Below are 25,400 nucleotides of genomic sequence, written 5' to 3' on the forward strand. Positions count from 1 at the left end.
TCGTGAGCCGGCCTTGGTGCCGTAGACCTACTTCTACTGGAAGGTAACTCACCTCGCAAGGCTGACTGCTGAAAAGATGATCGGCAAATGTCTGACTGCTGCTCCGGCGATCCTCCGGCTATAAATCCATAAAACACTTAATCAGACACTGATAACTACTCTTAGGGTAAAATGACTATTTTACCCCTGACCAAGTCAAAGTCAAAGTCAACTTCCAATTGACCTGACTCGCCGAATTGGGCCGCCAACTCGTCGAGTCCCTATCCTTTCATCTGACCTTCTTCACGCTGCTACTCGTCGAGTTTAGCAACGACTCGACGAGTTCTCCTTCTAAAACAACCTCGAATGAACCTTCATCCGACTCGCCGAGTTGTATGAACAACTCGTCGAGTTCATCCCCATCCTATGAACAAGTCTGCCCTTGACTCGCCGAGTTGTATGAACAACTCGTCGAGTTCATCTTCGAACGTTGGGAGATTGCCTTGGACTCGCCGAGTCTGTTCATACACTCGCCGAGTCTTATGATTCCCAGGTCTATGGCTAAGTCCAATGTGTTGGGTCATTCCCCCGGACCCCTCTAAGATCATTCTCACACTCATTGGGTTCCTTTGAACCTTAACAGAAAATGGAAGTCAAGCCATGGACTCGCCCAGTCCTAAGAACGACTCGCCGAGTCGAGAATGACCAAGTCTTATTTCTCGATTTCTGATGTACAACACTTGACCAAAAGATAGATCTAGGCTTCTAAGATCGATCTAGCACGTAAAGTTACAAACTTTACGTGCATGCATGGGACTATGAGCTCAAATGGCCCTATATGAGACTCTTAAGATGCATGGGGCTCTCTAAGGCTCCAAGATTAGCCCCTTTTTGACTTGTAACCCCTTAAAGACCTTGGATCTGAAGTCTTAGCCCCCAACCATGCTTGCACTCATGATTGGTCACCAAGAATGGCTCCTAAAATCCCTAAATCACCCCAAAAAGGGATCTAAAACATGAAAGAGCAAGGTATCAGCTTTATAGCTCTAGAGAACTGCAGTGGGTGCACAAACTTGAACTCCTCTGGCCTCCTCTTGATTCCTCAAGCCTTTCACCTTCTTCTGATGTTCCAAAATCACCAAAAACCACCACAAAGGCCTTAGCTCTTAACACAAACGATTAGGGTTTCAGTAGGAAGTGTTCTGGGAGCAATAGGTGTGAAGGGAGGCTGAATGAGATGCTTAAATAGGGTGCAATCCCTTAGATTAGGGTTTGTCCAGAAAGGGCCTACTCGTCGAGTCTGGCTTCCGACTCGTCGAGTAGGCCATTAAACTCCCGGGTCCAAGTCGCTCCTACTCGTCGAGTTGGCCACCAACTCGCCGAGTTCTAGGCCAAAAATGAATAATACTCGAATAGAATTCATACCGGGAACCAGGTGCTACAAATCTCCCCCACTTATCTTAGAGTTCGTCCTCAAAGTCTGCTACTCGATCCTGAAAAAGCTCGGGGTAGTGCTCCCTCATCTCTTCCTCCAGCTCCCAGGTCCACTCCGAGCCCTTGCGGTGCTGCCATTGCGCCTTCACCAGCTCCACTCTCTTGTTCCTCAGATCCTTTGACTTCCTGTCCAGGATCACCACTGGCTGCTCAATATAGTTCAGGCTGTCATCAACCTGAATATCCTCCAAAGGCACCACTGCCGAATCGTCCACCAGACACTTCTGCAGCTGGGAGACGTGAAAAGTCCTATGAATCTGACTGAGTTCGGCCGACAGATCTAGCCTATACGCCACCTTGCCCACCCGGGCCATAACCCTGAAGGGTCCAATATACCTGGGGCCCAGCTTTCCCCGCTTCCTGAATCGAATGACGCCTTCCAAGGAGAGACTTTCAGGAGAACCATATCTCCAACATGGAATTTCAGGTCCGATCGATGCTTGTCGGCATAACTCTTCTGCCGACTCTGAGCAGTCTGAAGTCTGCTCCGAACCTGCTGGATCCTCTATGTAGTCTTGAGTACCACTTTGGTACTCCCCATGACACTCTGACCAACCTCACCCCAGCATATCGGGGTCCTGCACTTCCTCCCATACAACATCTCGAAAGGAGGACGGTCGATGCTCGCATGATAGCTATTATTATACGAGAACTCCGCCAACGGAAGGTAGGTATCCCAGCTACCTCCGAAATCTAAAACACATGCCCCTAGAATATCCTCTAGCGTATGGATGGTCCGCTCGCTCTGACCATCCGTCTGCGGGTGAAAGGCGGTGCTAAAATGCAGACGAGTACCTAGATCGTCATGAAACTTGTTCCAAAATCTGGAAGTGAACCACACATCCCTGTCGGAAATCACTGAAACTGGCACTCCGTGCCGAGCTACTACCTCTCGGATATAGATGTCAGCCAACTTCTCGGCCGAGATGCTCTCCTGGATCGGTATGAAATGAGCACTCTTGGTCAACCGATCCACGATCACCCAAATCGAATCCACTCCCCGTGCAGTCCTGGGAAGCTTGGTGATGAAATCCATGGTAATATCTTCCCATTTCGACATGGGAATATCTAACGGCTGCATCTTGCCATGTGGCCTCTGGTGCTCGGCCTTGACCTTCCTGCAGGTCAAGCACCGCTCTACATACCATGCTACGTCCCGCTTCATGCAGGGCCACCAATAGTCAAGTCGAAGATCCCTATACATCTTCGTCGCTCCTGGATGGATATAAAATCTAGATTTGTGTGCCTCCTCCATCAGTATCTGGTGCACGCCTCCATGATAAGGGACCCACACCCTACGGTGAAGAGTCAATAACCCTCGACTATAATAGTCGAAGGAGGAAACCTGACCCACAATACGCTCGCTCTTCCGGTGTTCCTCCTTCATCGCCTCCTGCTGGGCCTCTCGGATCCGCTCTAACAATGGAGCCACCATGGTCATCCTCATACAGATGTCCCTGATCAGCGCTGCCTTGCGACTAAGCGCATCGGCCACGACATTGGCCTTCCCCGGGTGGTAGAGGATCTCACAATCATAATCCTTCACCACATCAAGCCACCGACGCTGCCTCATATTCAGATTCGGCTGGTCCATGAGATACCTTAGGCTCTTGTGGTCCGTGTAGATGGTACAACGAACCCCATAGAGGTAATGGCGCCAAATCTTGAGGGCAAAAACAACAGCCCCCAGCTCCAAATCATGCGTCGGAAAATTTGCTTCATGAGGCTTCAGCTGCCTCGAAGCGTAAGCAATAACATGTCCTCTCTGCATCAAAACTGCGCCCAAACCCAAGATGGACGCATCGCAGTATACAACAAAATCCTCCATGCCCTCCGGCAGAGATAAGATTGGTGCCTTGCACAATCTCTGTCTCAATGTCTCAAATGCAGCCTGCTGCTCAGGCCCCCAACGAAAGACTACGGCCTTCTTCGTTAGCCAAGTCAAAGGTACAACTATCTTGGAGAAATCTTGGATGAATCTCCGATAATAGCCGGCTAATCCCAGGAAACTCCGAATCTCAGATGGAGACTTCAGAACCTCCCATCTCATCACGGCCTCCACCTTGGCTGGGTCGACCAGAATCCCGTTTTGGTTGACAAGGTGCCTAAGAAACTGCACCTCGCGCAACCAGAACTCGCACTTGGAGAACTTGGCGTACAAGCTCTCCCTCCTCAGATTATCCAAAACCTCTCGCAGATGCTCCTCAAGCTGCTCCTGCGTCTTGGAGTAGACCAGGATATCGTCAATAAAAACTATCACAGACCGATCCAACATCGGTCTGCACACACGGTTCATGAGATCCATGAACGCAACAGGGGCATTGGTGAGCCCGAAAGGCATCACCACGAACTCATAGTGACCATAACGCGTCCGAAACGCAGTCTTCTGCACATCCTCCTCTCTGACCCTCATCTGATGATACCCTGAACGCAAATCAATATTGGAGAACCAAGATGCTCCCTGTAGCTGGTCAAAGAGGTCATCAATCCTTGAGAGTGGGTAACGGTTCTTCACCGTTACCTTATTCAGCTCCCTATAATCTATACACATCTGATGCTACCCTTCCTTTTTCTTCACAAACAAAATCGGGGCTCCTCAGGGTGAACTACTCAGTCTAATGAATCCCTTATCTAATAGCTCCTACAGCTGTGTAGACAACTCCTTCATCTTAGGAGGAGCCAACCGATACAGTGCCTTGGCTATCGGAGCAGCACCCGGGACTAGGTCGATCCTGAACTCTACCTGCCTCTCCGGAGGTATCCCGGGTAACTCCTTGGGAAATACATCCGCAAACTCTCGTACCACGGGCACATCGCCCACCGTTGCCTTACCCATCTCTCGGGTATCCATAACATAGGCAACAAATCCTGCGCAACCCTGCTGAAGGTAATGCCTAGCTCTCGCTGCTGAACATAAAGCAGGTCCTCGCTGTGGCCTCTCGCCCTGAACTACCAGCTCTCCCCCACTCGGGGTCCTGATCCGCACCAACTGCTGTACACAGTCAATCACTGCCCCATTGGGGCTTAGCCAATCCATACCGATAATAACCTTGTTCCCCCGCAAAGGTATGGGAACCAGATCTACCGGATAACGCTCCTCAAACAGCCGCAGGACGCAATCTCGGTTAACCTCTGATGCTCACACTGACCGGTCGTCCGCAATCTCGACCTCTAGAGGGCAATCCAACGTGCCTGAAGTCTCAAGAAACTTCTTGCTAAGCGCAAGAGAGACAAGCGATCGGGTAGCGCCCGAATCAAACATTACCTGAACTGGGATACCGTTCACATGGAACGATCCTATACATAGCACATACATAACATATCAAAATCACAGTGACATAAACAAAAGAAAAAGGAAGAGATCATACCCGTCACCACATCGGGTGTGGCACGTGCCTCCTCGGCTATCAACTGAAATGCTCGGCTCCGCACCACTGGAGCCTCTGATTTGGCCTTCCGGCTATCTGCAACCCGCGCTGTCGCTGAAACCGGCGCCACTTCTGGCACTGCTGTTGACGCTGCTGTCAATCTAGGGCAGTTGGACTTTTTATGGCCCCTCTAATTGCAATGGAAGCAAATCAGGTCTGATATCTGCACTGTGGGGGCGGGGGAAGTACAATCCCTGCTAAAGTGCCCCGTCCTGCCGCACTTGTAGGAGCCGGTCGATCCCGCTCTACAAGCTCCCTCATGCGGCCTGCCGCATTTCCTGCAGCGGCTCTGGCCTGGCTGGCCCTTCAACCTAACTTCGGATCCCTTGGGTTTCTTCCCCGAAACCCCTGTCACCTGCTCTATCTCTGCTTTCCTCTTCCTGACGTGCTCTAAATCGAGCTCCCTCTCCCGTGCCCTGGCAATCATGGACTCCAGGGTCGGGCAGGCTGAATAGCTGACATGCTCCCGAATATCAGCCCTCAACATATCATGGTAGCGGATTTTCCGCATCTCCTCATCCCCCGCATACTGGGGCACCATCAACGCTCTCTCCCGGAACTCGGCGGTGATCTCCGCCACAGTCTCCGTAGTCTGCCTCATATCCAAAAACTCTCTGGCCAGCTGCTGAAGCTCTACAGCTGGCGCAAACTCGGCCCTGAATCTGGTCACGAAATCTGACCACGTCATAGCCTCGACGGCTGGGGCTCCCAATGAGTCACCAACCGACTCCCACCAGTCTCTAGCTCTATCCCTCAAACATCCCGCAGCAAAGCGGACCTTCAACCCTTCCGGGCAGAAGCTCGTCAACTGCGCAGACTCAATGTTTGCGATCCATCTCCTGGCAGCAATGGGGTCTTTCACCCCATGATAATCTGGCGCACCGCTCCCTCGGAAGTCCTTGAAGGACAGTGTGCACGTACTCGTCTGGGTAGATGCCATATCACTCTTGAATGCCCGGAGGCGATCCTCCATCAGCTCAACAATCCCCTCCTTGATCGACCCGAAAATGACCGGGGTCGACTCAAGGGTGCCTCTCGTGATCTCAGACGTGATGAACTCGCGCAGCCCATCATCAACCTGCTCGGATCCTGCACCCGAGCCTGATCCTGATCCTAATCCGGAACCTCCTGCTCCATGTCGCGTGGTCACCATACTAAAAATAAACGCATAATTTTCAGGATCATACATACTCTTGAGAGGTCTAACACACTCTCCAAGTTTCCCGGCTCTGTCTCAACCTTCCTTGTTTCGAGTACGGATCCTCTGCTTCCAGTAGTACGGGCCCATACTACCTTCCACATCTATCCGTACTTTCCTCAAGAACTGTCTCGACTTCACCAAGTCCCTTAGCCAATATCCCTTTCCAACTAATCTCATCCTAGGCTTCCCTAGGGCACTCTTCGACCTACTCTCCGCCATCATCTGCACTAGGAGTACCTACTACCCTTCCCTAACTAGCTTGCGGATACTATTACATATCCGCTCACTAGTTAGTTAAAGCTAGTCAGGACCCTTACAGCACAAAGCAAGCAGCATTCGTGCATCGAGTAACCACATCAAGCATAACCTAACCAGGCTATCCTACTGCTGACTAGACTGTCCTAGCATACAGCTGATACAACAGGCATTCAAGGCATCCTCCTAGATCCTTAGCCCTAGTCTAGCATGCAGATCTAAAAATCATGTATCATATAACATAACATAACAAGTATGGGTATCTTGGGGAAAACATACTTGAGCTCGGCTGGTCGCACGCATCACACACCCTGTTCTTTCTCAAAACCCTTTGAATCAGATTTTAGAAAACCATTTTCTTTGAAAAACTCTTTTAAATCCCTCGGTTAGAGTCCAGACACTCCCGAGGGTGTGTTTGAATCCCTCAAACCAGGGCTCTGATACCAACTTGTAACATCCCAATTTCCAAGCCCAAATTTTTCATTTTTAATTAAGTAATTCTCAACATACTTTACCAAAACATTTCCCATGCCATATCATTTGCAAACAAAAATATAACAATGTGTCTGAAATTCATAATGTCAAAGTAAAATCAACCAGAGTACAATCCCAGAAAACTCCATGCGGAAATCATGTGTGTGTGATGCGCTGCTACACCGCCGGCTCCTTCCCCTTAGACGAAGAGGTACCTGAAACCAAAACTGAAACTGTAAGCACAAAGCTTAGTGAGTTCCCCCATCTTACCACATACCATACAATCACATAGCGTATATATATTACCGGGCCATTCTGGGGCGCCCGCCCTACCCATGTCAAGTCGTTCTGGGGTGCTGACCTACCCATGTCAAGCCATTCTGGGGTGCTGACCTACCCATGTCAAGCCGTTCTGGGGTGCCGACCTACCCATGTCAGGCTATTCTGGGGTGCCGACCTACCCTCAGGTCTTTCAACCGGACTCGGGGACTATTTCACCCCCTACTGCTAACACATAATGTCATATCTCTATCATACTGTCAGACGCATCTGGGGTGTCCGACCTACCTATTGGTCCTATCGACCGAATCGGGGACTAGTCCCCTTCTACTGCTACCAACTATCATAACACAACAACTAGCATAGCCACATATCAAGCAAACTAGCATACTCGCATATCAACCAATAGCCGACCAGATAATTATCACAAAGACAATGATCTCAACTAAACATCTACTAGTAGGCTGGCCTTGGTGTCGTAGACCCACTTCTACTGGAAGGTAACTCACCTCGCAAGGCTGACTGCTGAAAAGTTTACCGGCAAATGTCTCACTGCTGCTCCGGCGATCCTCCGGCTATAAATCCATAAAACACTTAATCAGACACTGATAACTACTCTTAGGGTAAAATGAATATTTTACCCCTGACCAAGTCAAAGTCAAAGTCAACTTCCAATTGACCTGACTCGCCGAGTTGGGCCGCCAACTCGTCGAGTCCCTATCCTTTCATCTGACCTTCTTCACGCTGCTACTCGTCGAGTTTAGCAACGACTCGACGAGTTCTCCTTCTAAAACAACCTCGAATGAACCTTCATCCGACTCGCTGAGTTGTATGAACAACGCGTCGAGTTCATCCCCATCCTATGAACAAGTCTGCCCTTGACTCGCCGAGTTGTATGAACAACTCGTCGTGTTCATCTTCCAACGTTGGGAGATTGCCTTGGGCTCGCCGAGTCTGTTCATATACTCGCCGAGTCCTATGATTCCTAAGTCTATGGCTAAGTCCAATGCGTTGGTTCATTCCCCCCGGACCCCTCTAAGATCATTCTCACACTCACTGGGTTCCTTCTAACCTTAACAGAAAAGGGAAGTTAAGCCATGGACTCGCCGAGTCCCAAGAACGACTCGCAGAGTCGAGAATGACCAAGTCTTATTTCTCGATTTCTGACGTACAACACTTGACCAAAAGATAGATCTAGGCTTCTAAGATCGATCTAGCACGTAAAGTTACAAACTTTACGTGCATGCATGGGACTATGAGCTCAAAATGCCCTATATGAGACTCTAAAGATACATGGGGCTCTCTAAGGCTCCAAGATTAGCCCCTTTCTGACTTGTAACCCCTTAAAGACCTTGGATCTGAAGTCTTAGCCCCCAACCATGCTTGCACTCATGATTGGTCACGAAGAATGGCTCCTAAAAGCCCTAAATCACCCCAAAAAGGGATCTAAAACATGAAAGAGCAAGGTATCAGCTTTATACCTCTAGAGAACTGTAGTGGGTGCACAAACTCGAACTCCTCTGGCCTCCTCTTGATTCCTCAAGCCTTTCTCCTCCTTCTTATGTTCCAAAATCACCAAAAACCACCATAAAGGCCTTAGATCTTAACACAAACGATTAGGGTTTCAGTAGGAAGTGTTCTGGGAGCAATAGGGGCGAAGGGAGGCTAAATGAGATGCTTAAATAGGGTGCAATCCCTTAGATTAGGGTTTTGTCCAAACAGGGCCTACTCGTCGAGTCTGGCCTCCGACTCGTGGAGTAGGTCATTAAACTCCCGGGTCCAAGTCGCTCCTACTCGTCGAGTTGGCCACCAACTCGCCGAGTTCTAAGCCAAAAATGAATAATACTCAAATGGAATTCATACCAGGAACCGGGTGCTACAATAGCAAGGTGGAGGATCAAAGGGAAAGAAGTAGATCCGAGATTGGGGTTCAATTTCAGATTACCTTTAGGTATAAAGCTATAAACTTTCCTCAAGTATGCTTACATCTAGTGTAGTTTGGTTTTAAAGTCATTTTGGTCCAAAGGATGAAGCTTTATAGTCCAAATCCGATTTCCAGGCTATGGGTTGCCACCCTTGGTGCTAAATGACTCCCTAGGACAGAAAGTTGTCATCTTGGTGGTCTTAATGGGCGCATGCAAGAGCTAAGACCATTTTCATGGAAGTAGAATACCATTTTTGGAGTTTGAACATGTTTGAGACATGTAAAGTCAGCAAGTCAGTAACTTTATGGATTCAGACGTTAAGAGGAACTTAGATCTATGATTTGGACCACTGGATAGAAGCATTAAGTGCTTAATAGAAGAAAGGGCTTAACAGGGGAGTACGTTGGGCGTACAAGCTGGTACGCACGGCATACAGGCCACCAGCCCAGTACGCCCTACGTACTTAGTTAGAGTGGGGATTGTGATTATTGGGCCTCGGGTTGGGCCATGCATTGGATTTTAGTTCTTTGGGCCTTAGTGGGCTATCAGAAGTCAGATAATTTGGGCCAAGAATATGTTTCGGCTTAGGGTAAGGCCCATTAGAGGTATTGGGCCCAATTTAGGAAATTAGGACATTAATGGGCTTTTAGTGGGCCATTAGTGGACATAGAAATATTAGATGGGATTGGACATTGGGTATGGTCCAGATTAGAGCAGGAGTAAAATGGTCATTTTACCCTAAGAAGGATTATTGGTTTTGGACTAAGTTTTATTTGGTACTGATAGCTCGGGGAGCCGAAGGAGTAGTAGTTCGGGAATTGCCAGCTAGCAGTAAGAGGTTTATTCACATGATTCTACAGTCCGCTTGTGAGGTGAGTTTCCTCACTGTTTGTATGGGTCTACGGCCACAATGCCGGCCCATTTAGTTTATGTATGGTAGGAATACCCGGGGGTTAGCCCTAGGCAATATGTACGAAAGACCAGGAGGTAGCTCCTGGCACCCAGTATGTTATTATAGGATGACCCGGGGGTTAGCCCTTGGCAATATGCATGAAGGACCAGGAGGTGGCTCCTGAGACACTATATGCTCATTAGCTAAGTAGAGTAGTATTTATGCTAGTTGTCTTTGTGATACTTGCATGGAAGACCAGGTGGCGGCTCTTGGCACTTGTCTGTAAGACCTAGGGGGTGGCCCCCGGCTTGGCAAGAAAGACCACGTGGCGGCCCGTGGCATAACGACAAGACTACGTGCGGTACATAGAAACTTATTTGATATATGATTGATATGTATGGCTCATAGTATGTATGACATGTATAGCCCAGTTGATATGTATGGTATGTGGTATTTGGGGAACTCACTAAACTTCGTGCTTACGGTTTACAGTTTTGGTTTCAGGTACCTTCAGTTTTCAGAAAAGGAGCATAGGACGATCGCATCGCATTCACCCATATTATTCTGTATTATGTGATCTTTGGCATTAGACTCTGATATTTATTTTAAATGAAAGGTTTTCAATGTTCGGAACAAAGTTGTTAAGTGTTTTTCTATTATATAAAAATGAAATTTTTGGTCTTAAAATTTGGGATGTTACAAGTTGATATCAGAGCCTTGGTTTGAGGGATTCAGGCACATTCTCGGGTGTGTCTGAACTCAAACTAAGGACTTGGTATGAAAATTTTCAAAAGAAAAATCATTTTTGTATATAAAAAGAATTTTGGAAGGAATTTGAAAAGAGAAAAGAATTTTGAAATGAAAGGGGTGTGATGTGTGCAATCGACCGAGCACAAGTAAGTGATTCCCAAAATATCAATACATATATGATATGTGATATGATATGATTATGTGATTCGCATGCTATATTAGAGATAAGGATCTAGGAAAGATGTCTTGTATGTTTGTATGAGCTTGTAGAATTGCATGCTAGAACTGATCAGCCAGTGGTAGGATTTCTTGTTTAGGTTATGCCTGATTATATGAGCCTTTGAATTACATGCTAGTATAGATTCCTGATAAGAAGATAGAATGGCTTGTTTGGTTAGATTTTCCGTTTTTCTAAATGTTGCTTGCTCTGTGCTTTATGAGACTTTGAGTTATGGGAATTAGCTATTAGATGAATACGTTAAGTCACATGTGACCAGGGTTGAATAATCTCAGAGTGTTGGATTTGACCCTATTGCGCAATTCAAGTTTGAGTATAACCGTTGTAAGGATGAGTCCTTTACTCGAAGGATTATCCGAGTCTCGACATATGAGATGGTATTCATGTAGTGGTTAATTGGCATTATGAAAAGTCTTTCAGCAGCTGAGGGTTGGGTGAGTTCGGGAACCTAGGAAACCCTAGGATATTTTTAGTGAGCCTAGCGGTGCGGTATAGTGAGTTTTGGTGTTTGTGTTGAGAAGGTGACTTATAGGATTCGAGATGATTGTTGAGGAAAGTATGGATAAGTGTGGAAGGTAGTATTGAGCCCGTACTACTGAAAGCACAGGATACATACTCGAATCGGTGAAAGTCTTGGACAATCTAAGAAGCTTATGGGGATAGGACCCTTGGTTATGTTTTGACTTTTGGAATTTTGTATTTCAGTCGGAGATGAGCGCTCAGGGAGATGGTCCAGGATCGGGTTCTGGCTCAGGTGCAGACGCTGAGCCTATTAGCGAGCAGTTGCGAGAGTTCATTTCATCAGAGATTTCTCGCTGTGTTTCAGAGATAGTGGGTGAGCGCTTGAGTGCATTTCGTACGGAGGTTATGGCAATCATTGGAGCTCGCACACTAACTTTCCGAGAGTTTCGTGCTTGTAGAGCTCCTACGTTTCATGGGGAGAGGGGTCCCATTATCAGTAGGAGGTGGTTAGCAGATATGGCTAACGTATTCAGGACGAGTTTTTGCCCCGAGGAGGCGAATGTCAGATATACTTCATGCCTGTTGAAGGATCGGGCACGTGATTGGTGGGAAGAGGTTGGTAGTGAGTTGGGTGATGATGCGGTCGATGCAATGTCATGGGAGTTTTTGGATTAATCGAGGTACAACAGTTGGCGCGAGAGTTTTTGGATCTCCGCCAGAACGGAGACTGTGGTAGAGATCACTGCCAAGTTTCGAAAGAGGGCTTTATTGGTACCGCAGTATGTGGCAGATGAGGAGATGAAGAAAGTGAGGTCTCATGACATGCTGCGGGATGACATTAGGAAGTTCGTGAGTATTTCGGGGTGCGAGAGCCTGAACGACATGATCTCTAGAGCCCGAGAGTGGGAAATTGATTTGGAGCACATTGAGAAGAGGAGGTCAGATCAGATGTATACTTTGGAGGGTCCAGGGAAGAGACTCAAGACTTCAGATCAGCGATTGGTAGGTCGGCAGGGCCGAAGTCAATGCAGCACGTGCGGGAAACTGCACGAGGGATTTTGTCATTCCATGGTTTTACGCTGCTACAAGTGTGTCAGGGATGGTCACGTCAGCAGGGACTGCCCGCAGGGGCAAGCCCATTATGTTTTCACTACGATCAGGTGGGCCAGAAGAAGGATGACCGTCCGATAATGAGGGGAGGGGTGGTAAGCACGTTTGCTGCGGACACTCTGAGGATTACTGATGGACGAGAGGGAAGGACAGGAGCCCTAGCAGAGAGGAGTCGGACTATACAGTGATATGCAGGAGATCCGGATTACATCAGGCAATGTTTCAGGTATGTATCAATTTCTCTTTTCGATTCTAGTTGTATTATGGTTGTTCCAGCCTCGGTCTCAGGTAAGAGTATTTATGAGTTATCTCCCTGCTTGTATTCGGATTGTATTTATGAAAAATATCATATGCCAATTGCATACTAAGAATTATTAGTAGCTAGCGTAGGGTCATTTCCCTTTCTGGTTCGGAAGCATTCAATATTATTTTGGTTATGGTCGAGATTGGTCCACGGTCGTTATGTGATGGTCCGCGGTCAGGATTCAGCAAGGTGATTATCCACCATCGTCAGGATTCGGTGAAGTATAGTCTTTGTGCCAGGGATAGTTTGTGGAAGCGTTAAGAGAAGCAGTCTATCGCTAAAGAAGTTGCACTGAGCATCGGCTAATTGGACTTTAAGGTTGAGAGGGACATCAGGTTAAGCTTATGGGGTCATTAGTATTAGGATTTCAGAAAGCATTCATCTAGTCTTTAGTGGTTGTGAGATCGTTGGAGTAGGCTAATAAAGGATCGCTAGCAAGGTTAGGCGTTGGTAGTAGCGTGTCTATCGTATAAGGAAGGAAGGAATGGGAATCCTCCGATTCTTGCGTGCCATAAAGACTTAGTCGAAGCTAATTGGGGGACAAACGATCATGTAAATAGAAGCAGAACCAGTTTTGAAACTGGGATAAGTTTCGCACCCATGCCAGGAAGAATGGTGGCCCAAGTGGCTGTATGGAGTGAGGGTAGAGCAAGTTGGAAGTTCAGGAAACTTGCCAACATTAAGATCGCATTCTAGTGATAATTGATAACAGGTCTTAAGGAATCAGGATGGGGAAGTTTCCGTCAGGACATGAGTTCAGCTGGGAATATTAGATCGTGTATGTATGCTCAACCTTGGGTGTGTTCGGATTAGTAGTCACCGGGAGACCACAATCAGCGATTGAATTAGTGTGGGAAGTGTTGTAAGACTGCGAGTTAGCCGTAACATTCACTAGCAGCCAGTCAGTGTGGAAAGTGTTGGAAGACTGCGGGTTAGCCGTAGCATTCACTAGCAGCCAGTTAGTGTGGAAGGTGTTGTAATACTGCGGGTTAGCCATAGCATCGACTAGCAGCCAGTCGGTGTGGAAAGGTGTTGTCAGACTATGGGATAGCCGTAGCATTCAACAGTGGTCAGATAGTATGAGAAATGTAGCAAGAATGCGGGGTGGCCCATAGCATTAGTTGGAAGATAGTGTAGAAGTGTTGTAAGACTATTGGGGTGGCCCGTAGCATTCACGAGTTGGCAGGAAGGGTATAGTAAGACTGCAGGGTGGCCCTTAGCATTTAATAGTTAGCAATTAGTAAGACTGCATGGTGGCCCGTAGCATTTGTTGGTTAGCCATTGGTGTATGGGTATAGTAAGACTATGGGGTGACCCGTAGCATTCATTAGCGGTCAATTAGGACGGGAGCATAAGACTGTGGGGTGACCGTAGCATTCGTCAGACCCTATTCGGCGATGAGAATGCGACAGATGTGTGATTCACTCACGTAATTCTTTAGATGGATTAAGATAGGGCAGGGCAGCCACACGGATGTGAGTAGGCCACAGTGTGATTGGATTAGAAATCGGTAGATCGTTGGATACCAGGAGTGATGTAAGACTACAATGGTTTTGGTAGCATTCACCTTTTGTAGTAGATTCTGTGGCAATGAATAGTCGGAAAGTATGATCGGGAGGATCAGCAGGAGTAATGGAGCCACAAGTGGCAATGTGGGTAGAGTAGTTTTCAATAGCTGAAGTTTCTCTGAAGGCGTTGGGAGCGACTGAGAGGGTGTTCATTAGTCTAGCAACTCGGTGGGAGTCCGGTATTCCGGTTAATGGCAGACAGTTGGGATCGGGGTGGTCTCGGTTCATCAGGGAAAACGGATAAGAGACAATAGGATGCTCGGATAGAAGTGGTGATACGAGGATTCCTGTATGAGGAATAGTTTACCGATCAAGGGAACTAAGTCATTTACAGTTGGATTGAATAATCTCAGAGTAATGGATTTGACCCTATTGCGCAGCTCTCGTATGAGTCTAACCGTTGCAGAGATGAATATTCTACTCGAAGGATTATCTAAGCCTTCTGTCAAGCATAAGAATTCTGTAGCAGGGTTATGGTCCAGGGATTTGTTTTCGAAGGTTGCATCAAGGTCGTTAGAGTTGGAAGTTCTATGGTTTACCAGTTCTCCAATGAGGTTTGAGCATAGTAACATTCAGTAAGTAGCGGTGAAGCGACCGACACTGGGTGTGGCTAGAGATCAGTTACACCGAAGGATCTATCCTTCGCAGAGATAGGAAAGGTTGTCGCTTAGTTACAGTTTCCTTGGTAAGGTCATCGATTGCGCAGGGTAATGGTTGGATCCTTAGGATGTCAAGTGTAGCGGTCCTTTAGAGGATCGGACTGAGTAGATAAGGTTAAGCGTTGTATACGAATAATGGTGAGCATTCAGGCTACTTTGGAGTGACTACTGGACCCATGAGAAGTATCTGATATAAGTATCCGTAGCATACTTCGAGGACGACGTCTAGTTTAAGTGGGGGAGAGTTATAACACCCAGTTTTGGAAGTATTCGATTTTGGTCTCAGAGGCCAAAGGTAGGGGCGATTCGGACTTCTATGGGTCTCGGGTTTATTCGGAATGATGAAAGGCTTATGTATGGAGCTAGAAGCATAGGGCTTCTCGCCACCTTTTTGTGGATATAAAGTTCGTCGGAAGCGGACTTAGAACGAAGAAGATATAGTACTTTGAAGTTATTGTCAATTTTAGCCCCTAATAGAGTTTTGTGACAAGGCGGCCCATGCATGCAAGGAATGCATGCGTAAGTTTAGCTGGGTACGCCCAGTGTAAGCTGGGTTACGCCCAGCGTATAAGAATAAATGGTCATGGGTGCAGAGAGGAGTACGCCCAGCGTACGAGAGGTACGCCCAGCGTACGCTCAGAGTCCCTAAACCTTAATTTTTAGGGTATTCCACTATATAAAGAACATAATGCTTCAAGGGTCGGCCCCCCTCTCATCCTTAGACAGCCACCACGAAACCCTAATCCTCCATTGAGTGGTTTTGGAGCTTAGAAGGCAATTAGAGAGCATATTAGTGTTGTGAAGCCTTTTTCCAAGCAAGAGAAGAGTATAGCAAGGTGGAGGATCAAAGGGAAAGCAGTAGATCCGAGATTGGGGTTCCATTTCAGATCACCTTGAGGTATAAAGCCATAAAATTTCCTCAAGTATGCTTACATCTAGTGTAGTTTGGTTTTAAAGTCATTTTGGTGCAAAGGATGAAGCTTTGTAGTCCAAATTCGATTTCCAGGCTAAGGGTTGCCACCCTTGGTGCTAAATGACTCCCTAAGACAGAAAGTTGTCATCTCGGTGGTCTTAATGGGCTCATGCAAGAGGCAAGACCATTTTTCATGGAAGTAGAATACCATTTTTGGAGTTTGGACATGTTTGGACATGTTTGGGACATGTAAAGTCATCAAGTCAGTAACTTTATGGATTCAGACGTTAAAAGGAACTTAGATCTATGATTTGGACCACTGGATAGAAGCATTAAGTGCTTAATAGAAGAAAGGGCTTAACATGGGAGTACGTTGTGCGTACAAGCTGGTACGCACAGCGTACAGGCCACCAGCCTAGTACGCCTTGTATACAGCTGAGTACGCCATGCGTACTCAGTCAGAGTGTGCTTTGTGATTAATGGGTCGCGGGTTGGGCCATGCATTGGATTTTAGTTCTTTGGGCCTTAGTGGGCCATTAGAAGTCATATAATTTGGGCCGAGAATATGTTTGGGCTTAGGGTAAGGCCCATTAGAGGGATTGGGCCCAATTTAGGAAATTGGGCCATTAGTGGGCTTTTAGTGGGCCATTAGTGGAATTAGAAATATTAGATGGGATTGGGCCTTGGATATGGTCCAGATTATAGCAGGGGTAAAATGGTCATTTTACCCTAAGAAGGATTATTGGTTTTGGACTATGTTTTATTTGGTACTGATAGCTCGGGGAGCCGAAGGAGTAGCAGTTCGGGAATAGCCAGCTAGCAGTAAGAGGTTTATTCGCAGGATTCTGCAGTCAGCTTGTGAGGTGAGTCTCCTCACTGTTTGTATGGGTCTACGGCTACAATGTCGGCCCATTTAGTGTATGTATGGTAGGAGGACCCGGGGGTTAGCCCTAGGCAATATGTATGAAAGACCAGGAGGAAGCTCCTGGCACCCAGTATGTTATTATAGGAAGACCCAGGGGTTAGCCCTATGTAATATGCATGAAAGACCAGGAGGTGGCTCCTGGCACACTGTATGCTCATTAGCTAAGTACAGTAGTATGTATGGTAGTTGTCTTTGTGATACTTGCATGGAATACCAGGAGTCGGCTCTTGGCACTTGTCTGTAAGACCCAGGGGGTGGCCCCCGGCTTGGCAAGAAAGACCACGTGGCGGCCCGTGGTATAACAGAAAGACTATGTGCAGCACATAGCAACTTATTTGATATATGATTGATATGTATGGCTCACAGTATATATGGCATGTATAGCCCAGTTGATATGTATGGTATATGGTATTTGGGGAACTCACTAAGCTTCGTGCTTACGGTTTACAGTTTTGGTTTCAGGTACCTTCAGTTTTCAAAAAAGGAGCTCGGGACGATAGCATCGCATTCACCCATATTATTCTGTATTATGTGAGCTTTGGGATTAGACTTTGATATTTATTTTAAATGAAAGGTTTTCAATGTTCGGAACAAAGTTGTTAACTGTTTTTCTATTATATAAAAATGAAATTTTTGTTCTTAAATTTTGGAATGTTACAAAGATCCTTGTTGTCCTCCAAATCCAACTGCTTCCTATAAGTCCCGAACATTCCCGCTCTGCTAGACCCGAAAACCTGCAATTATGCTCACGAAATTCGAAAGTACCCAAAAGTGGTCATAAAATAACAAAAAGGAAAATATGCATGGATAGTAACTAAAATATGAATGAAAAATGCTAAAATAAACTATAAAAAGAAGTAAATAAAATGAAACTATCAATCCCCGACTCATGCCACAACCAGAACTGGCTCTCCACTTGTCCTAGAACATGGAATCCTTCATTGATTCTCACTTGGAAATATTCCCATTAATCCAAACAATTCTCCCCTACTTAGATTCTACTGCACTCCGACAACCTCATAACCATTGGATTTTTAAACCATCTCACAACCTCACTACTCTACCACTTTCATCCTGAACTTAAAAAATCAATATTCCAAGACTAAACAATCTCGGGTATACCCACTCCAAAACCAAGTCAACCACTTCGCTACTCTTGAAAAAATATTTTCGCATCCAAAGCAACTTCCCTTTATACAATTCCAATTTCTTGAATAACCTCAGTAGATGACAAAGAATGAATAAACCCACTATCAGAATAGATAGATCACCAATCCAATAACTCACTTGCTACTGGGCAAAATCTTGGCGAACATGCATCAACCATGTCTGGAAGTTGATAGATCACAACAACTCTTACCCTACTATAATAACGATCGATTCATCGAGCAAATCAACCCTACAATATCATTCTGGATAGTTCCTTAATCCTTATCAACATAAAAGATCTCAACAACCTCGAATGCTTGAAATCCAATGAACTTACACTCTAACTTCCTCTGGCCCATTGTGCTGAAATCATCAAAATCAATCTGGCTACTGATCTTTTAAGTAGAATACTTAGTCTTCCTCTATTTAAGTCTTACTTTGTTTTTGGCTGACGTCTCTCACATCGTCTCATCCAAATACCCTATAAGCATGGCTCTCGGCATGCAAAATGGCATATGACAATTCCTTGAAATATAATAACTAGGGAATCATAAAGAAGCTACGATCCTTAGGTGGAGACTTAACTACACCGAACATAACATCTCACACACACAATCACATGATCATAGGTATAAATAATAAAGGCATGAAGGAAGCAGATATGATACTACCTGCAACAACATTTTGTGGAACTCGAGTCTCCTCGGCTTGCAATTGAAATGCTCGGCTCCTGACCACTAGAGCCTTCACTCCGCCCTCATGGACATCTATGGTCCACAACGTAGCTCGAGCAGGTGTCTCCACCACTCCACTTGACAAGTTCGGATAGTCATCCTTCTTGTGGCCCATATGGTTGTAGTGAAAACAATTGGACTCGAACCACGAGGACAATCCCAACTAAAATGATCAGCCGAGCCACAACTGAAATAGCCCCTTACTTACTGACAGCAGCTCCCCTCGTGAGTTCTCCCATACTTGGAACAACAAACCCAACCCTGATGGCCTCCCGGTCGTGAATCCTGAGTCTTGGGCCTCCTTTCCTGGCATACAACAGTTTGAACCTACTCTGAGTCATGCTTCGACCAAAGTTACAACTCAATATCCCACTCTCAGGCTCTACCAATCATATCATCCAAAGTTTTGCAGCTCGATAGGCTCACAAACTCCCGAATACCATCCTGAAGCATATTATGGTACCTCTTTCTGTTGGATTAGGTGTCTAAGCCCGTAACTATATTCGGTATGTACTTGAAACGATTGTAGCATGGTCCTTTTGAGTTGCCTTCTCCATAGCAAGTTGACTGGATGAATTATGGGGAAATAGGTTAATTATGATTTATTAATATATTATAGGAATAATATATTAAAAGAGAAATCATGTTATTTGATTAATATTGGTCAAGAATTAATTTAGTGATCAAAAGAGATTAATTAAATTAAGGGGATTGATATTGTAATTATCAGATAATTGGAAAATGGGCTGAGGATCCCTAAGTTAAAGGATAGACGAAATCTTATTGAAGCCCATAAGGATTTCGTCCAAGGCTAGTGTTCTGGATGGATCTTATGGGCTGCTTAGGGCTTAAGCAACCAGATTAGGTATTTGATTGAAACCCTAATTCCTCAGCTATATAAGTAACACCTTGGCATCATATTTTCGGCTACCAGAAACCCTAGAAGGATCTTATAGCCAATTTTGAGCCTCCCCTCTCACTCTCTCATATTCTCCAACTTGCTTTTGGTGTTTGTGATCAATTAGAGGTATTACACTTGTGATACTAAATCTCTCAAAGGTTGAGGATCTTCAAGCTACAAAGTAAGGTATCATTCTAACTTGTTTATTATGAAATAAGCATTCTAGATTAGGGTTTATAAGCTTTGGATGATTATTGCATATACAATTAGAAAAACTAGATCCAAAGCCTTAGTGTTTGCATGTGCACCATTGGACTGTTGTTATGCTCAAAACCCATCACTTTCTTCATCTCCTCATCCACAACGTACTGTGGAACCAGCAAAACCATGTCCATGAACTTGGCGGTGATCTCTGCCACGAAATCTATCTTCTGGAGAAGGTCCTAAAACTTCCTCACTCACTGCTACACCTGAATGTCCGGTGCAAACTCATCCCTAAACCTCGTCACAAAATCATCCCAAGTCATGGCCACCACGACCACTTCTCCTATAGAGTAACCAACCTCCGCCCACCAGTCACAGGCTCCATCCGTCAGAAGGCATGATGAAAATCCCACCTTTAATCCCTTGGGACAAAAACTTACATGCTGAGCATTTTCCTTGCCATCAGTCCACCGCCTACTAGAAATAAGGTCTTTTTTTCCTGAAGAACCTGGGTCCCTGCAAGCCTTGAGCTACCGAAAAGAGAGAGTTTGCATCCCAATCTAAAAAGCCGCAAACATTGCATGAAAGGCACCAAGACATTCATACATCAACTTCATGATCCCCTCCTTGATGGTACCAAATATAGAAGGAGTCACATCCAAAATACCGCGAGTGATCTCAAACGAAATGAACTTGCAAATCATCTCATCTATCGGCCCAGCACCGGAGCCTGAACTAGAACCAGAACCAGATCCTCCTCCATGAGTGATCACCACCATATTGAAGAGCAACCATACAAATGATATTATCATACTTAAATAATCCACATTCCCTAGGTTTCTTAGAATCCACACAACTTTCCTTGATTCGAGTACGGATCATGTGCTTTCAGTAGTCCAAGCCCAATACTACCTTCCACACCTATCTATACTTTCCTCAAGAATAATCCTGAATCCTCTATGTCGCCTTCTTAAACCGGTACACCCCAATATCTGCTAAGAAGCACATCAATCACACAAAATCACTTCCTAGGCTCTCCTAGGATTCCCACCTCACCCTGCCATCAGCTGCTGAAAAACTCCTACTAATTTCAACTAATTGCTTCATTAATACAGTTTCATGCAACATAACTTAGATAATCCTTCGACTAAAACACCCACCTCTACAATGGTTGCACTCAAACGAGAGCTGCGCAATAGGGCCAAATCAATCACTCTAAGATTATTTAACATTTACAACATGTAACTAAACGTATTCATTTAATAGTGGACTCACATCAATATGAGTTCTACAAAGCATAAAATAAGACATTTGAACAATAAGACTCTACAAGCCACAAAACATCATCATGCATCCAACCTAATATGAATCTCCCTAATAGCCATTCTAGCATGCAACCCTGATCATATCCTCATGCTAACCTCTAGCATACTAAACATTCCATAACACATATAGTATATCCACATGTATGGGTATTTTGGGAATCAATTACTTGAGCTCGGCTAATTTCACGCATCACATCCCTTTCTTTATAAAACGTTTTTTTAGAAAACTTATTTTCTTTCAAAAAGTTTACCAATTCCTCAGTTTGAGTTTAGACACACCTGAGAGTGTTCCCGAATCCCTCAAACCAAGGCTCTAATACCAACTTGAAACATCCTAAAAACACTGAGATTTTTTTTTTCACTATTAAGGTAACCTAAAACCAACGTCCATTTGTTCCAATAAAAGATAATTAGATTATGATAATGTATTCTCAAAACATCAGTATTAAATCAAAAGATAATGCAGTATAAAACTATGGAGTGTGCAATGCGATCATGCCAAGCTCGTCCCTTTGGAACCAGAAGTACCTTAACAATATTTAAACACAAACCATATGCACAGAGCTTAGTGAACTCCCCCAAAATACCACATACTAAATAAGTAACGGGCCCAACCCAACATACATGCTTTCGGGCCGAACCAACACACTTGGGCCCAACCTATATAATCGGGCCCAACATATATAATTAGGCCCAAATCATATAATCGGGCCCAACCCATCATGTATACACATGCAAGAGTCACAAAGACAATCTAGCATCCTATAGTATAGTAAGAATACTCACCTGAATCATAAGATCAACTAAACCACAACTTAATACCTGAAACATATGCTACAATACTCATATCAATACATACAAGGTCTAACCTTAGTCTACACACTAAATCCAACAATCTTGACCAAAATTCAACCCAGGTCAAGAAGTTAACGACCTAAAAATCACCTCAGCACCGCATCATGTCCTTTCATTGGCCACGTCGTGGTAGCGTGGGGACAAAACAGTCGAGTTTCTCCCAAGTCGCCACATCGTGGTGGCCAAGATGCAACGTCGTGGGAACTGGGTTTCAGCAGCTTAATGTATTAAGCTGTTTTCCAACAAATCCAAGAGCTCAAAAGCTCAGATCTGGTACATCCTAAGGTCTTACTAGATAAAGTTTCCAACTTTATGCCCTAAGTCATCCCAATAAGCCAAAACTTCTAACCCTAAGTCCTTAATGACATCTTAATACATGTGTTCATCCTTTAAGATCTTAATCACTAAAGCCACCCAATCAAACCTTACATAAGACTTTTATACTCCATAAGCATCATAAAGGTCAGTGGTGTATGGACAAGCATGTCTAATACATGCCTTTCCCAAACTAGGCCAAATTCATGGAAGAAATGTACTTAAACTTGAAGCCAAATACACCAAGTAACACTAGATATCGAACATATAACCTGAAATGGACCTCTAGGATCCATAAAGCTGCCAACTTTATGAAATCTCTTCCTTCAAACTATCACAAAATGAATAAAAGGGATAAGAATCCTAGATGTAGAAGCATAAACACGAAAGCTTGGAACTTGAATAGTCACATGGGTCTAAAATATGCTTAAAAAAGATATTACACTAGCAAGTTGGGGACTCCCAATAGGAGTGTAAACGAGTCGAGTCAATCCCAAACCTAACCTTAATTGGTCTTGGCTCGTTAAGATTATAAAAGTTTGAGATTGAGTTTGGCTCGTTTCAAGCCATATAAAAAAAACTCGAACTCGACTTGTGAATAATCCAATAGGTTCAAGCTTGGCTCAGGTTAACTCATTTTACAAAATAAGCCTAAACCAACCAAAGCTCGGCTCAAGTTTTGAACTCGATTTTTGTCAAACAAACTTAAAAAAATCAAGACTTAGCTCACTAATTATAAATATTTGAACTAATTTGTTTTTTTTTCTAACCTCAACTCAGTTTTTATTTGCAACGACAAAAACAAAGAAAAAACTATTTAATTTTAAAAAATATTAATTGAATTATTTGACTAGCTTTATTCAAATGGATTGTACTCAAGTCTCACTTTCTATTTATATAGACTTCTCATCCCTTTCTTGTTGTTTGAAAAACGATGTGAGAAGATTTTCTCTCACATAAATGTTTTTCCAAACTCTTGTTCATCTACTCACAATATCTATTTTTTAGATTTGAATATTTGTAACTAAAATGTACTAGTCAAAATTTAATTAGTATAAAAAGATAAATGAGAATGAGGCCCTAGAAACTTGGAGCCATGGGCTGTCATCCAAGTTGCCCCACGAATTGGTATAGCCCGAACTACACAATATCAAAATAACGAGTTTTTGTGGATTTTGTAGTGTGAAACACCATTTTATAGCACAACACTACAAAATCGATGGTTTTTTTTGAAACGGTAACAAATAAATAAAACCAAAAACAAGAACTAGCAAGAAGCTACAACTACAAAGACATTACAGAACGTTACAACATTACAAAAAAAAAAAGATAACATATGGTTTTGTAACCATAACCCCCAATCTATCTTAAACTTAGCTCTATTAGAACACCAAAGGAAAAAAAGGAAAACAATGTCATTGAGAATAATAATCTTTTTTCGTTAAACAGTACCAAAAATAAACATATTTCTAAACTTCCAAAGGTACCACCAAGTGACAAAGAACACCCCTTCAAGCCCTTCTTTAACTTGCTTCTTTATTCTAAGATTTTCAATCCAATCCACCCAATCAGCAATAGAGTCAGAAAAATACAATCGTAAACCCCACCAAGCCCGAATTTTATCAAGAACCGTCTTCGCAACCGAACACTTGAAAAAAAGATGATTGTTGGATTCCATTCTAGCACCACAAATAGGACAACAAATAGAAGAGATATACAAACCTTTTTGATATAAATTTTGTCGCGTATGTAACCGATCCCTGAACATTTTCCAACAAAAAAACATTCACTTTAATAGGCACCAAGTTGACCCATCTAGTAGCATTGGATACCATATTTGAGATAACCAAATCAATCAAATTACAAGCCGAAGAAACTAAAAATGCTCCTGAAGTCTCTAGATCCCAAACCTAACGATTTGGCACATCTTTCAGGGAAACTGTATTACGAATCTCAAAAGACAAAGAAGCCTGCTCACTCTCGGCTCCACCAAAAGGAGAACGACGAAAAGAATCCAACCAAGAAAAATTACTAAACTTAAAAGCCACCAAAACATTTTTGTCTATTTCTAACAAAAACAAACGTGGAAAACATACTTTAAGAGGATTTTCTCCCAGCCACACATCTGACGAAAAACGATTATTATCACCATTACCAATTAACTTCTTGCAGCTATCAAAGAGATTTATACCTTTAACATGTAAATCAAGAATAGCTAGAATGATGTCGATCCAAAGTAATCTTCGATGAGGAAGAGTATCATAATTCAAAAGAGATTTTTCCCCATGTATTGCTTTCACAACACGAGCCCGTAAAGAAGCCTGATTAGTTCTAAATCTCCACACCCATTTAAAAAGCAGTGCCCTATTCAGAGCAAAGAAGCTTCCAACTCCCAAACCCGCTATCACTTTTGCAGCCAACACCTTATCCCAAGCAATCCAAGAGACCTTCTTATTATCTTTGTATATCCATTTAAAAAAATTACTTCTCAACTTCTCAAACTTAGAAATATTACCAGCCAAAACATTAAAAGGAGACATAAAAAAAACTAGGAATAGAACCAAGAACCGACTTGGGAAATGTAAGACAACCGCGCACGGAAATGGTGTTAACTTTCCATTTAGACAATCTCGAAGAAACCCTATGAACAACCAAATCCCAAGACTGTAACCTGGACATGGAACCTCCAACCATAGACCCAAGGTATATGAAGGGAGTCTTAAGAGTTGCACAACCAACTGAAGATGCCACTAACTCAACTTCATGAAAAGGAACACAAACTCCTAACATACTGTAACATCTTGATCCCACGTATTTATTTAAAAGCTTTTATATTCATAAATTATGGACCTACTCGACGAGTTGGTTGCCCCAACTCGTCATGTAGAAACTAATGAAGCAGCGTGGATTCTAGAACCTACTCAACGAGTTGGCGGACCCAACTCGACGAGTTGAGTTTGGACATGAAAACCCTAATTTTTAGGGTTTGCACCCTATTTAACGAACCATAAGCCCTCCTCTCCAGCCTCCTAACCAACTTTCACGTCCATAGAGCAAACCC

At 44.2% G+C, this 25,400-nt stretch overlaps 1 protein-coding gene across 1 annotated transcript; it reads right to left on the bottom strand.

The window, feature by feature from the left end:
• Window positions 1-24,249: 24,249 nt before the first annotated feature.
• Window positions 24,250-24,879, bottom strand: LOC145157812 (uncharacterized). Its single transcript, XM_079076802.1, has one exon. The coding sequence runs from the start codon at window positions 24,877-24,879 to the stop codon at window positions 24,250-24,252; it is 630 nt and encodes a 209-aa protein (XP_078932928.1).
• Between the last annotated feature and the right edge of the window lie 521 nt (window positions 24,880-25,400).

Source organism: Lactuca virosa, chromosome 2, assembly GCF_052849685.1.
Source record: "Lactuca virosa cultivar CGN04683 chromosome 2, Lactuca_virosa_CGN04683_v6, whole genome shotgun sequence".
NCBI lineage: Eukaryota > Viridiplantae > Streptophyta > Magnoliopsida > Asterales > Asteraceae > Lactuca > Lactuca virosa.

Bases quoted from the DNA above. Each gene is read 5' to 3' on its own strand.
- LOC145157812 (XM_079076802.1), bottom strand. From the start codon at position 24,879: ATGTCTCCTTTTAATGTTTTGGCTGGTAATATTTCTAAGTTTGAGAAG.